This window comes from Abramis brama (assembly GCF_963993115.1).
Source record: "Abramis brama genome assembly, chromosome: 9".
NCBI lineage: Eukaryota > Metazoa > Chordata > Actinopteri > Cypriniformes > Leuciscidae > Abramis > Abramis brama.
The window spans coordinates 13104250-13116330 of record NC_139971.1 but is presented as its reverse complement, the minus strand read 5'-3'; the positions used below and the strand labels follow the sequence as shown (position 1 = coordinate 13116330).

The window sequence follows — 12081 nt, the reverse complement described above, 5'->3', positions numbered from 1 at the left end:
TAGATTAGAGGGGATAGCGGAGGGGACACCACCTCTTATGAGGTATTGGAGTCTCAATCTCAGCATTGAGATGGAAATCTTCCCGCAGTGGGTACATGACTCATCCACGAATACTACCTCAGCGTGCTTACAACCCAGACATGAAAGGCAGTGATTGTGATTGTCAACCGAGGCTAAGAAACAACTGCATCCAGAAACGCACGGGTGGAATGACATCTTGAAAAAGACGCAAAAAACACACTCGTGTTACTCTTTCAGAGGAAAAGCTATTTTGTGCTGAAGTGCACAGGGGAAGATCACCTGCACAACATGCAGAGATTCTCTCGAATGTGATTACCGCTGATGCCCCATCACACCAACACAGGAAACTCTTCCGGGTTCCGAAGACCACTCATAGATGAAAGCAGAGCTGAATCAGTGCAGAAATGCTTGACTCTGAAGCAAAAGCTATACCCATAGCATGGGGCGTGGTTCGCGATGCAAATCTTACTCACCAATGTCCATTGATTGTGTCTGTTAAAAATCGAAGGTGATAGGGCTCTCAGGCGCGAACCTAATTCGTTAGTCACTGAATTAACTCTTAGGGCCCTATCTTGCACCCAGCGCAATTGACTTTGTACAACAATGTATCATTGTATCATTGTGAAAATGTATCATTCCTATTTTGCATCCGACGCACAGCAGACTTTTGCTATTTTTGCAAACCATACGTAATTACAAGGAAAAATATTCCACATGAGGGAAATCATCGTGGTGTCCATAAAGATGTGAAAAAATAGCCATTAATCTAGCTTACACATTTACCAAAATTATTATACGCCTGTTTAACCAAAGCTAATTTGGGTGGGTTTCTCCCATCCCCATACAATGTCACTTCTCTGTCTTTTACGGCCCTGACGAGACGTCGGTCTTCTCGGCTGTGAACCGCTCCTGGCAAATCTGCTGTTATAATTCAATCCGCCATGGAACAAGCGCGGCTGCTCTTAAAGGGAATGTGAGATGATGCTTTGATTGGTTTATTTCACGTTACACCCAAACCACACCTATGAGTAATGCAGCTACTTCAGACCAACCCATTTTAGATTTGTGTCGGGCACAAGAGTAATTTTAAAGAGCAACAGCGCCAGAGATCCGCCCACAAAGTTACTTGCGTTTCGCGTTTGATACTTGCGTTTCAGATCGTTAAAATAGGGCCCGTAGTGACTGACTGGGAACTCAGGGAAAACAGCAAAGGGAACAGAATGAAAATTAAACCAAAATAGAACGAAGTTGTTACAATATCAACATCCATTCAGTATTTAGCAACCATCAATATGACAGGTTTATGTGATACTGTTAATAAAACAAAATTTAAGTCATTATTAATTGACAATCTGCTGCAGCTCATTTGTCTTTTGATCACAAGTTTGAATATATGGAAGTACAAATTAGATTTCAGAGCTACATTGGAAGATTGTCAGTGAATACCAACTTAAATTTGGGCCTGTTCCTCAAACAGGACACAAAACTTATGAGTCATATTTGTGTGGCAGTACCTGTGTCACCTTGAGTTTCTGTTCATACTGCATCTTCTCTTGTTCCAGCTCATCAACTCGATGTTTGAGCATCTTGAGTTCCTGGAGCAAGTTCTTATTGCAAAAAATAATATATATATATATATATATATATATATATATATATATATATATATATATATGTATATATGTATATATATATTAGAAAAATAACATTTCAGCAAATATTACAATGTATTTCATTTCAAAATCCCCCCACTGAATGGTCTAATTATTCTGACAAAAATCTGCCATGGTAAAAATGCTTTCTACAGAAATACCATTGATACCAGAGTTGTGATACATTATTGTAATGCATTGTGGTTGCCAAGGTAAATTTAGGCAGAAATCCTGTTCTCGGAGAGCTACCTTTCTGCAGATTTGTGGTTCAACCCTGCTCTAATACACCTGTCTTAACTAGCTGGTTCAGGTGTGTTTGATTACAGGAGTGTTGGAGGAAGCTGAACATTTCAGGAAGGTACATCTCCAGAAAAAGGACTGGGCTCCCTTCTGTAAGGGTTAAACAATATAAAATATTTTTTTCTAGCAATTTAAACATAACTACAGCCCCAAAACTACAACTGTCAGGTCAAAAGTCACATTCTAACAACCATCCCAGTCCTGCCAGAACTTCTTAAGTAATGTTATATGCTGCTGTAGAAGTCACCATTTCCATGGCAACGGGAACGGCAGCCAGCAGGATAGTTTTTGCAGGCTAGCTAGATTATATTAGCTACCACTAATGTTATAGGTGGCATGGTATTTTTTAGGGTTAGAACATAAAACACAAAGAAGTTTAAGTGCAACAAAATGCAGCATTTGAAAAACATTGCATTCTAAATATTATATACAAACCTAAGATGCCTAAAGAGAAAATAAATGGAAAAACACAAGGCCTAGTAAAAGTGTGTGGTCAATGATGAGCATAATTAAAGCTCATACTAAAATAAACATTGTTAATCAATAACAATACATAATTAAAAAAAAATGGCATCCCTTTTATACAATACATTTCTAACTCTAATTCATAAGCACACACAATATATTGGCAGCAATCATGAGATACAAGGGGTGCCTACACTTATTCCACAGTTCCACGGTGTTTGAGTTTGTCTAAATGTCCAGATCTCAGACCTACCACTGGCTTTGGCTCAGTCAGAAAGGCTTGCACTGGGTCACTGCCACAACCTTCCTCTGGGACCATCTCTGCTGGCTTCTCTGGGATCTTACTAGAGATCTCTTGCCGAATCCTACACATCTGCTCCTGAAGCTCGCTAATCAGATTCACTACGCTCTGTCAGAGAGGGGTTGGGATAGTAAAGAGAGGAAGAACCAAATGAAATAAGGTAAGAGAGAGTGGAAAGAATGGATTATGGGAAGCAGACATGCAGTGGTTTCCTTCCTATCTGTGCTCTGCAGGTTACTTGATCAACTAGATCTTAAAATCTCCCGTCATCTTAGCTTGATGTAAGTCCTAATATATCCTTTCCTAGAGTCCTTGTTTTTTCCAAGCCATTAGCAATCATGCATAGCAACATAAGATTATGTGATTATCTACCATTCAGTGTCATTACACTTAGACACAGTTCAGTAGTATTACAAACACTAGGTCTAGTCCAAATATGAGATTATTTAAGATAATAGATGTGTCTATGTACACCATGTAATTCTACGGCATCTATTTTTTTATATATTTTTTTATTATTATTATTATTATTATTATTATTTTTAGCAAGGTGAGTACCTTACCAAAAAGTTAAGTGTAATCACAAGACCATGTCAGCTTTTTACAAATTGTTGTTTGTTTCTTTCTGCGTTTCCAAGTCACTCGCATGGTTAGGGTGGAACATTTCAGGACATTCGAGAACATTATTCAACAGCACATCTACTATTCAAACAAACCACAATGAGAAAACATGCTGTCTGCTCCCATCAGCCTGGGCTTTCTGAAATCAACTTCTTTAGACGAGTAAATTTCTCACCCACCCATTTCACACAAGCCAAGGTCTCAAATATAAGAGCCTTTGTTAAAGAGCCAAGTGACTAAATGTGTTTTCCAGGATATACTGTGTCGGTAATCATGATCTGAACACAAACCAGCTTCTAATGTAGCGTTTGAAATAACTTCATCGTCTGGGTACTAATCTTTAAAAACATATCAAGTTAACTCATAATTTAATTCATAAAGCTGTCATTAGCTGAGGAACTTGGCTTTCCTGTGTGAACCATAATAGCTTAATGACCTAAAAAAATAAAGTTTAGTATGTCAGGCACCAAAAGCAGTGACAAAAATAACTGTAAATTTCAAAAGCAAAGACCGCAATAAAGTTTATCAAATTCAAGAATTTCAATTGTCAAACATAGCTTCCTGTAACATATTTCACACCAAAGGGAGCTGTGTTCTAATAAAAGTTAATAGTCGTCATAGTCGTAGTTTATAGTTAATGTGTCCAGCACGTGGATGAAAGAACTTTCATGTGAGACGCCATTGGACACCAACAGTGTGATAAACTAGATGGTAAACTGGCCTATCTATAGCAGGTAGAAGACCGAGACCTCGTGTGAGAGAGAGAAAGAGAGAGAGAGAATGGCATGCTACTGGAATGATCACGGGCGGATTGGTGCCATTCTTTCACTGTATGAAGCCAAGCAGTTGTCAGACGTCACATTGAGGTCATTCCTAACACTCTACCCATGCTAACATTCTGGCTATTTGTCAGTTAGACTCAGCTTCGATACCTCTCTAGTTAATTACACAGAAATTTGTTCTGCTTGTGATGAATACAGCCCATTATGTTTAAATGAAAGGTACACAACCGCACAAACACATACAGCTCATGCCAGCACATCGTAATGCCAGAGGGAAGGTACATTTTAAATCAACCAGTTATATACCACAGTAGTAACTATAAACATAGTAATTACATGAAAATAGCACACAGTAAATTAAAAGACACATTTGTTGACATAAGCCCAAACACTATCTTACAAGCGGTGCCAGCAGTTTTTTGTTTAACACTTTTAATTTTTCCCTGAACAACTCACAGTACAGTTTATAAGACTTTGTTTGCAATATTCTGATTCAAAACACTTCGCAGTTGTAATACAAACAGTGTTGTCTAGATGGATTCACTTTGCTTTTTCACATATTTTTACACACCTACAATTCTTACAGTATAAGTATTGATAGACTAAATGTATTTTCCAGGATATACTGTGTGGGTAAACACAATTTGAACACAAACCAGCTTCCAATGTAGCGTTTGAAATAACTTACACCTACAGTTCTTATAAGGATTGATAGACTAAAATTTGGCTCTTTTGAGATTATTGGTCAACAACTATCCCCACCTTAACAGTAGTGGTATTGTTCTTATGCATGAAATTAGGTCACATCATTTCATTATAGCAATTTTAAATAAGAAAATATCATCATTACCGCTCATTACCCCCTGATCTCTAGATCAGTATCAGCACTGAGCATTGAAATACCCATTTCGGTGGCAGAAATTCTGCAGAATTTGAGTTCTATATAGCACAGATGCATGGTTTTTAGTCTGAATAAGAAGGCTTGGGTCCATGAGACCATGAGTCTTACTTCAGTGACTGAAAATTGCTGTGAAATGGCAATGATAATGTCTACATTATAACCAGACTATGTTTAGTCTTTAATCTGCATCTTTTAATCTACTTTGTGTGCAATCTGAATATTATATGGTTCTTCTTAAATTTCATCAGAGTTGTACCTCAGCTTTATGTTGTCTCTCAGCAATGCTGATGTGTTTGTCCTCCATGTTCCCCAGTTTTAGTTTTAGATAGGACACTTCCTCCATCAACCCCAGCTTCTGTGACTCTAGAGAACTCCTGCCCAGAAGTTCCTATTAGAGTCCACACACAAACATACTTGTAAATATACATATATAACTTACACACAAATAAGTGAACTGAAGACTGAAGAATGCCGTCCACTGAAGAAGGCATAAAGTCCGTTCAAAATCTCTGTACTTTGCTGTTCCACAATGGCTAAATATACACAGGTTATGAGGGCTAAATTTATCTACTTCTCTTGCAGGGACTGACACATGAGTGAGTGAGAGAGAGAGAGAGAGAGAGAGAGAGAGAGAGAGAGAGAGAGAGAGAGAGAGAGAGAGCGAGAGAGAGAGAGAGAGAGAGAGTGAGTGAGAGTGAGAGAGAGAGAGAGAGAGAGAGAGAGAGAGAGAGTTGAAGTGCTCTGAACGTGGCGGGAAAAGTACATTACATTTGAGCATAGTAAACAGAAAAGGTGTTAAAATGAAGTGATTGAACAGACTGTTGTCTCAAACACTGAATTATAGACAAAATGAAAAAAATATTTTACAGATATTTTGATAAAATATTTCAACATCAGAAAGTGTGCATTTCACATGAAAGGCTGAACATGTGAAATTGGGTAAATTAACTGTGAAAACGTATTTCCCATATTAAGACAATCAAATCCAAATTCAGGTCAATCCTAACTGATGATTCACCTGAATGCCTGCATTGCCACCAGCAGCTACAGCCCTGATTTCTCCCTGAACTCTTGGCATAAAAGTTTGAGCACCCCTGGTGTAAAACATAAAAGCAGCATCTTGCCTTCTTTGATCTCGATGGTTAAACTCAGACACTGAACAGGAATATATTTTACAATACAGAAGCCCAAAAAACCTGTTTAAAATGTCGGTAGCTTGTGCTGAGGGGTTTTACGTGAGCTTTGAGACTTTCAAAGACAGCATATGGAAAATATTAGGCCCGTGTCATTGGAATTGGATTTGCCTTTGAAGGCCAAAACCTCAATGACCACAGGCACATGCCCTAAAAAACTTCCAATCTGAAGGCTGGAGATTTAATCAGCAATAGAGCTTTCAAAGCAAAGGCGAGTTAAACAGAAATATGCAATTAGCTTGCAAGTAAAATTAGATTTAGAAGCAGAGGAATGTGAATTTAGTCTTTGAAAATGGTATGGATAAGTACAGAAGTCTTACCATGCCTTGAAAGAGTTTATCTTTATAAATGGTCCTAATGGCTCTAGCAGGAACGGCTCTAGCAGGTCTACTAAAACGGCAAAGCTTTAAGACCACTCTTTGCTTTTTCTATTCTACTCTTTGCTATTTTCACACTACACTCTTCATAATACTACAGTTGTTGTTTTTTACTTTTTTCTGCTGGACACATTAATATTTATTTTCCCTTCCCCTCCTCTTTCCCTGACTGGCTGATTACAGAAGAAAAAGCAGGTTACCTGCTGTCAACTAATTCCCAAGCTAATTAAAATGCCCAAATCAACCCAGGCCTTGGAATACTGCCACCACTTTAATATTTGGGTTGCCAAGGTGATATGGTAACCAGACTCCTGGAATCCCACCCAAGAATTTCCTAACAGATGCCAAAGTTCCTTTTCGGGCACATCAGGTGAAGATTATTCTATTAATGTAAGCTGGTGCCTTAGAAAAGATATTAGAATATATTAATATAAAAGCAGTTTAAAGGGAAAATCTAGAGCAACTATATTTTTATATTTTCTGAATCACAAATCTAGGAAGAATCCTTAGTCTAAGTCTTAATGCTATTTTGATCTCTAGATATGGCTCGGGTCCCTGCAAATAGAATAAAAAAAGTGACAAATCAACTAAGAAACCAGAGCACCCAATCTGATTAATGCATGAGTGACTATGTTTACAAGCTGTCAAATAATGGGTTATGGTCAGGTTAAGTTCACTATTTGGGAATTCAATATATCGGAATAACCCGTTTACATGCGTGAGCAGAGAGAGTTACTCCTGTATACATGGAATTTGTAATCAATTGGCAATATCCCGATGTAAACGGCGACGCACGGTTAGCGTCTGGACGTACGGACAAACTTAAGACGCAATATGCGTCATTTCCGATTCTTCTTCATGTATCCAAAGACAACAACAGCAGCAGCACGCGGATAATGAATAGTTCAGGGCAGATAGCGATCGCCTTTGTTTGTGCTTTCCTCCTCGCTCCAAAAGTGTGGTGCTGTGCTGCGTCTCGCCATGTTTACCTCTACTTCTTGTTTACTTCCGGTATACTGCACGCGGGTTTTTATATGCGCCGTCTCTACTCAAAAGACCAAGATTCCTTGCGAATAGAACATGCGCAGAACACAAATGAATGTTCCTTTTGATGGGGAAATGCCGATACGCGTTTACATGACCAAATATTCGGGTTAGAAAAGGGGTACCCCAGGGATCATATCCGGGTTTTTAAAAACCGGGATATGAGCATATTCGGGTTTTTGCCGGTGTTTACATGGCCGTGCGTGACCGGGTTATTGCTAATATCCCAGTTTTGAACGGGTTATTGGCTGCATGTAAACGTAGTCACTGTTCATTTGAACATCCACCAAGCCTATTAAGAAACTTGGCCTGCCCAGTCAGGGTGAAGCAATGTAAGCAGGGTTAGTCATAAACAGCAGAACTAATGATGTGGAGTAAATGTGTAAAGGGTGATCTTCGCATTTTGCACAGTGTATATCAGTATTGTTAGCTTTGTAAATCTGACACAGTTAAATGCAGACTTGGCAAAGAGGCTGTTATAAAAGTATGGGCCAGTTAAAATTTTTAATTTAAATATAGTAAAAGTGCTGGTGGAAAGTGCTAATGACTAATGAATCTATTACTATATAGACCTATATACTGTATGTATATAGGTCTATAACCAATAAAATATTATTTGACATCATTACATTACAAAACAGTATTATCACTTATTAAATTGAATTATATATATATATATATATATATATATATATATATATATATATATATGTAGACAATAAAATCTCTCTGAGAGCTTGTGATGGATTCACAACAATTCTTAAGTGTTTGAAATTATTTCTAATAAAAATATGCAAATAATTAAAATAATCTTCTATTTTAATAAAAATGACCAATACCTGTTGAAGCATCTGCTCAGTGGAGTTGAGTTTGTGCTGATATTCCCCAAGAGAATTTTCTAGGTCTCTGATCTTCTGTCCCTGAGACTCCACCTGATCCGTCAAAACACTCACCTGAGAAACAAGTTTAAAAGTTTGTTCATTTGAGGTACATCATCTTTGTCCATTGTCCTACTAAAGTTGTTTTCAGGTCTATGAGAAAAACATCAATTTCAGTCTACTCATTACTGTTTTCAGAGTCAGACTAAATCAAAAATATTATATCATACAGATTTTCAAACAAATTAAAGCAATTTAGCGTATTCTCGTCAACCCAGTTGATCAGGAATATGCAGTGCAAGCACCTACTCTGCACTACTATCAAAAACCCAACAAGCCAGAACAGGACTAATCCGTAAAGCCTTGTCTGTTCCCATGAAACACCACGAGTGTACTGGCTTTTTTCCCCAAGTGTTTTTTGTACACTTGTAGTACAATGGCTTCACTTATTTTATCCAACAACTAAACAGGTTTTGCTGAATGTATTTATAAAACGGATATTTAGTATTGAAACAGAACACTTTCAAGTTTACTTTTAGTACATTGATATTAGTATACTTACTACATAAAATATACTTAAAAATATACTTGAACTTTACTAAAGTAGCCAACACTTAATAAAATGAACTTGAAGTATACTTATTTTTTTCGTAAGGGTGGTCATCAAATGATTCACAATATGTCTAAAAGATTTACCTTTTTCTCTCAGTGTTGATTATGTACAGTATTTGTATCGAAACATACAAAAATGTTTTAGGAATAATATTCTTTTTTTAATTTCATTGGATTTCATTGAATTTCATACAATACTCATATCTAAACTATTTGTTGCAACATACTGTCTAGATGGACATCAGTACATTATTTGTAACAGACTGCCCTATGTTTTACCTGTAAAACAAGAGACTCTTTATCCCCTTCTAGACGAGACAGACGCTCCTGGTAGCTCTCATCATTGCCTGGGCCTTGCACATTGACCTGGAGTTCACAGGTGTTTAGAGTTATGTTTACAATCAATAGAGAAGAAAGCGAAACCCTATAAACTATGCCAACACTATCTCATGACCAATTTGTATGAATTCATACGAGTGAGTAAAATGTCACTGATTCGTACGAATTCGTACGACTTTTTCGTACGAATTTGTAAGATTTGTCTAAACCCCAGTGACGGTTAGGTTTAGGGGCGGGGTCAGAGGTAGGTCATTCATACGAATTCATACGAATTGGGCAACTTTTATCAAAAACGAGTGAGGTCGTCTGAATTTGTATGAATTAGCCACCTCGTAAAATTCGTACGAATTGTCGTGAGATCGGGTTGACTATGCAGCATAAAGGCCACAGCTACCTTTACAGATGTGAACAGTAAATGGCTTTTATAGTTTTTCACAATCCTGATTCAGTTTCTATTGAATATGTCACAGCAAGTTTGCAAAACTTCACATTACCCAACCCACCTACGGTTTAAAAAAAGGAATTTCTTAAGAGGTTTATTTGTTCTGATCAGGTTTATGTACTCAAGCTCCATGCAGTAATGTTGTGGGACTTGGAATATGTCAATGATGTGTGAAATACTGTCTAAAAAGATTTAAGTTTGAATTTCTGATCTATGTTACAATGTGAAACACAGTGAATGGTCTGCATTATGCGAGAGAAAACTTGAATAGTTGTTCTGATGTTTTATTAAATGTGTGTTGTATGCATGTTCACAAAATGTAATGAAATAAAGTGCATGTTTGCAATTTAGGAGTATAAAGGCAAAAAAAGCTGTAAAAAATATAATGCATTATACAGGGCAGAAAAGTGACTTAGTTTAAGCAATTATACTACTGTATTCTAATCTGATTCTGTTACAAGATTCCTGATATTTAACAACACTGGTAAAAGTCACTGTTTATGTCACTCCACTTGTCTGTAGTGTGAAGTTAAAGCAGAGTAGGTAGTTCTGTGATTTTACCTTGAGTACCTGGAGTTTTTTTCTGAAAGTCTGAGGATCTTGGTTCCTTTTCGGAGTGGAACAAGACACTGCGTCTTGGATTGACGCTATGGGACACACCATCAGCGAGACGTAAGCATTTGTGCAAACATAACAATTTTAATTGGCCGACGACAGTCTATGATGTCATTAACTGAACACCTGTGAGTATAAGAGGGTGTCTGCAATGTACGTCATCTGCTTTTTTTGTCTTCAGTGGCCGTTTGTATTAAGGTGTGGTGAAGACGATATCACAGCATCAGCATTAGCATCAGTTAGCCGAAAGAAAGTTTGGTTCAGAGACGGTGCTATCACGCATGCTCAGTATCTCCAGCTCATCGTTCTCCGTATTGAACGTGTCCAAAAGAAACAGTTCTCGGTTCTGTAGGCTACTGATGATTCGAGAACTGCTGTATCTGTATGTGTAAGTGCGCTGAGCTGAGAACTGCAATCTGAATACACAGTCGACGAAACTAAAAAGTCGAAGCATTTCTGTTTTGATTAAAAACATTATAAACAATTTATTTTGCACCATAAAACGTTAACAAAAGTTTACGTTCAGAAATGAAATAAGCTGTTCCAGACAATGTTTTAGTATAATAATGTTTAGTTTGGAGTAATACTCTGGGATATTGGTGTCGGAGGGACTGTCAGGCATGTCCGAAAGTGAGTAACTTTAGAAAACTGTGGATCAGCACTGATGTAAGATGCGAACTGTTTAGAACTATTCAGACGAGTATGGAGCTTATAATATGACAAAATGATTTGAATTTGAATTGTGTAAATTTGAATTATTGACAAGTGTAATCTAACAAAATGTAATATTATGTAGAATTTTAAATAGTTCTAAATTTGATTTCTTTAAACGAACATTGAACATTTGAAATTTAACGAATTGAAATGTTTTTATGGCTGAATTTTATAGAAATGTATTTTCAAACAGCTAGTTTTTTGTTCTGTATTTTTTAAAACTGGATATTTGCAGTCTAATAATTCAGATTCAAGTTTTCAAGATGAAGAAGAAATTCAGAACTTCAAATTCAGTTTTCTAAAATTCAAAACGCAGAAAATTCAGATCGTACAGAAAGTAGGTCACAGAGGTCATCCACAGGGAAGAGTAGAGGATCTCAAAAAAGTCAAACGGAGCATTTTGGCTGCACTGCAGTAGTTTTCTGCCGCAAAACGTGGTTCAAGAGAATCCGTGTAGGTCTGTGTACTTTTGCGTCCATTCCTTTTTCCTTTTTTAACTCGTAATTGAAAAACGAAAAACATCCTTAGGCTATATACAATGCTTATTTAATTGAAAATCAAATAATTGACATACAACTTTTTTTTCCGTTTTACAACAATGCAAAATGTTATTTCTGCATTTTATTTGCGCATTTCATGGTATGGTCGATGTATTGTCCGGAGGGCTCGTCCAACCAGACTTTCTGCGGCTCGAATTCCCTTCGCCAATTAACCGGTCATCAACTTACGAGGTTGGTCCTGCCTGTAGAGTGGTGAAACAAATTAACTGGAACACAATGGCCTGGTTTCACAGACAGGGCTTAGAATAAGCCAAGATTAGGCCT

The 12081-nt window shown here is 37.2% G+C and overlaps 1 protein-coding gene across 4 annotated transcripts in view; it reads right to left on the bottom strand.

Moving 5' to 3' along the window:
• ppfibp2a (PPFIA binding protein 2a) overlaps window positions 1-10569 on the bottom strand; it is a 38576-nt gene extending 28007 nt beyond the window's left edge. The window contains exons 1-6 of one of the 4 annotated variants that reach the window (XM_084124754.1): window positions 10490-10569; window positions 9427-9513; window positions 8497-8610; window positions 5300-5431; window positions 2692-2847; window positions 1536-1628 (exon numbers count right to left, since the gene is read on the bottom strand). In XM_084124754.1, the coding sequence (XP_083980880.1) occupies window positions 1536-1628; window positions 2692-2847; window positions 5300-5431; window positions 8497-8508 (393 nt within the window). In that variant the 5' untranslated portion in view covers window positions 8509-8610; window positions 9427-9513; window positions 10490-10569. Of the gene's footprint in view, window positions 1-1535; window positions 1629-2691; window positions 2848-5299; window positions 5432-5482; window positions 5606-8496; window positions 8932-9426; window positions 9514-10489 lie in introns of those variants that run through there. The other 3 variants (XM_084124753.1, XM_084124755.1, XM_084124756.1) reach the window with 3 other exon arrangements.
• Between the last annotated feature and the right edge of the window lie 1512 nt (window positions 10570-12081).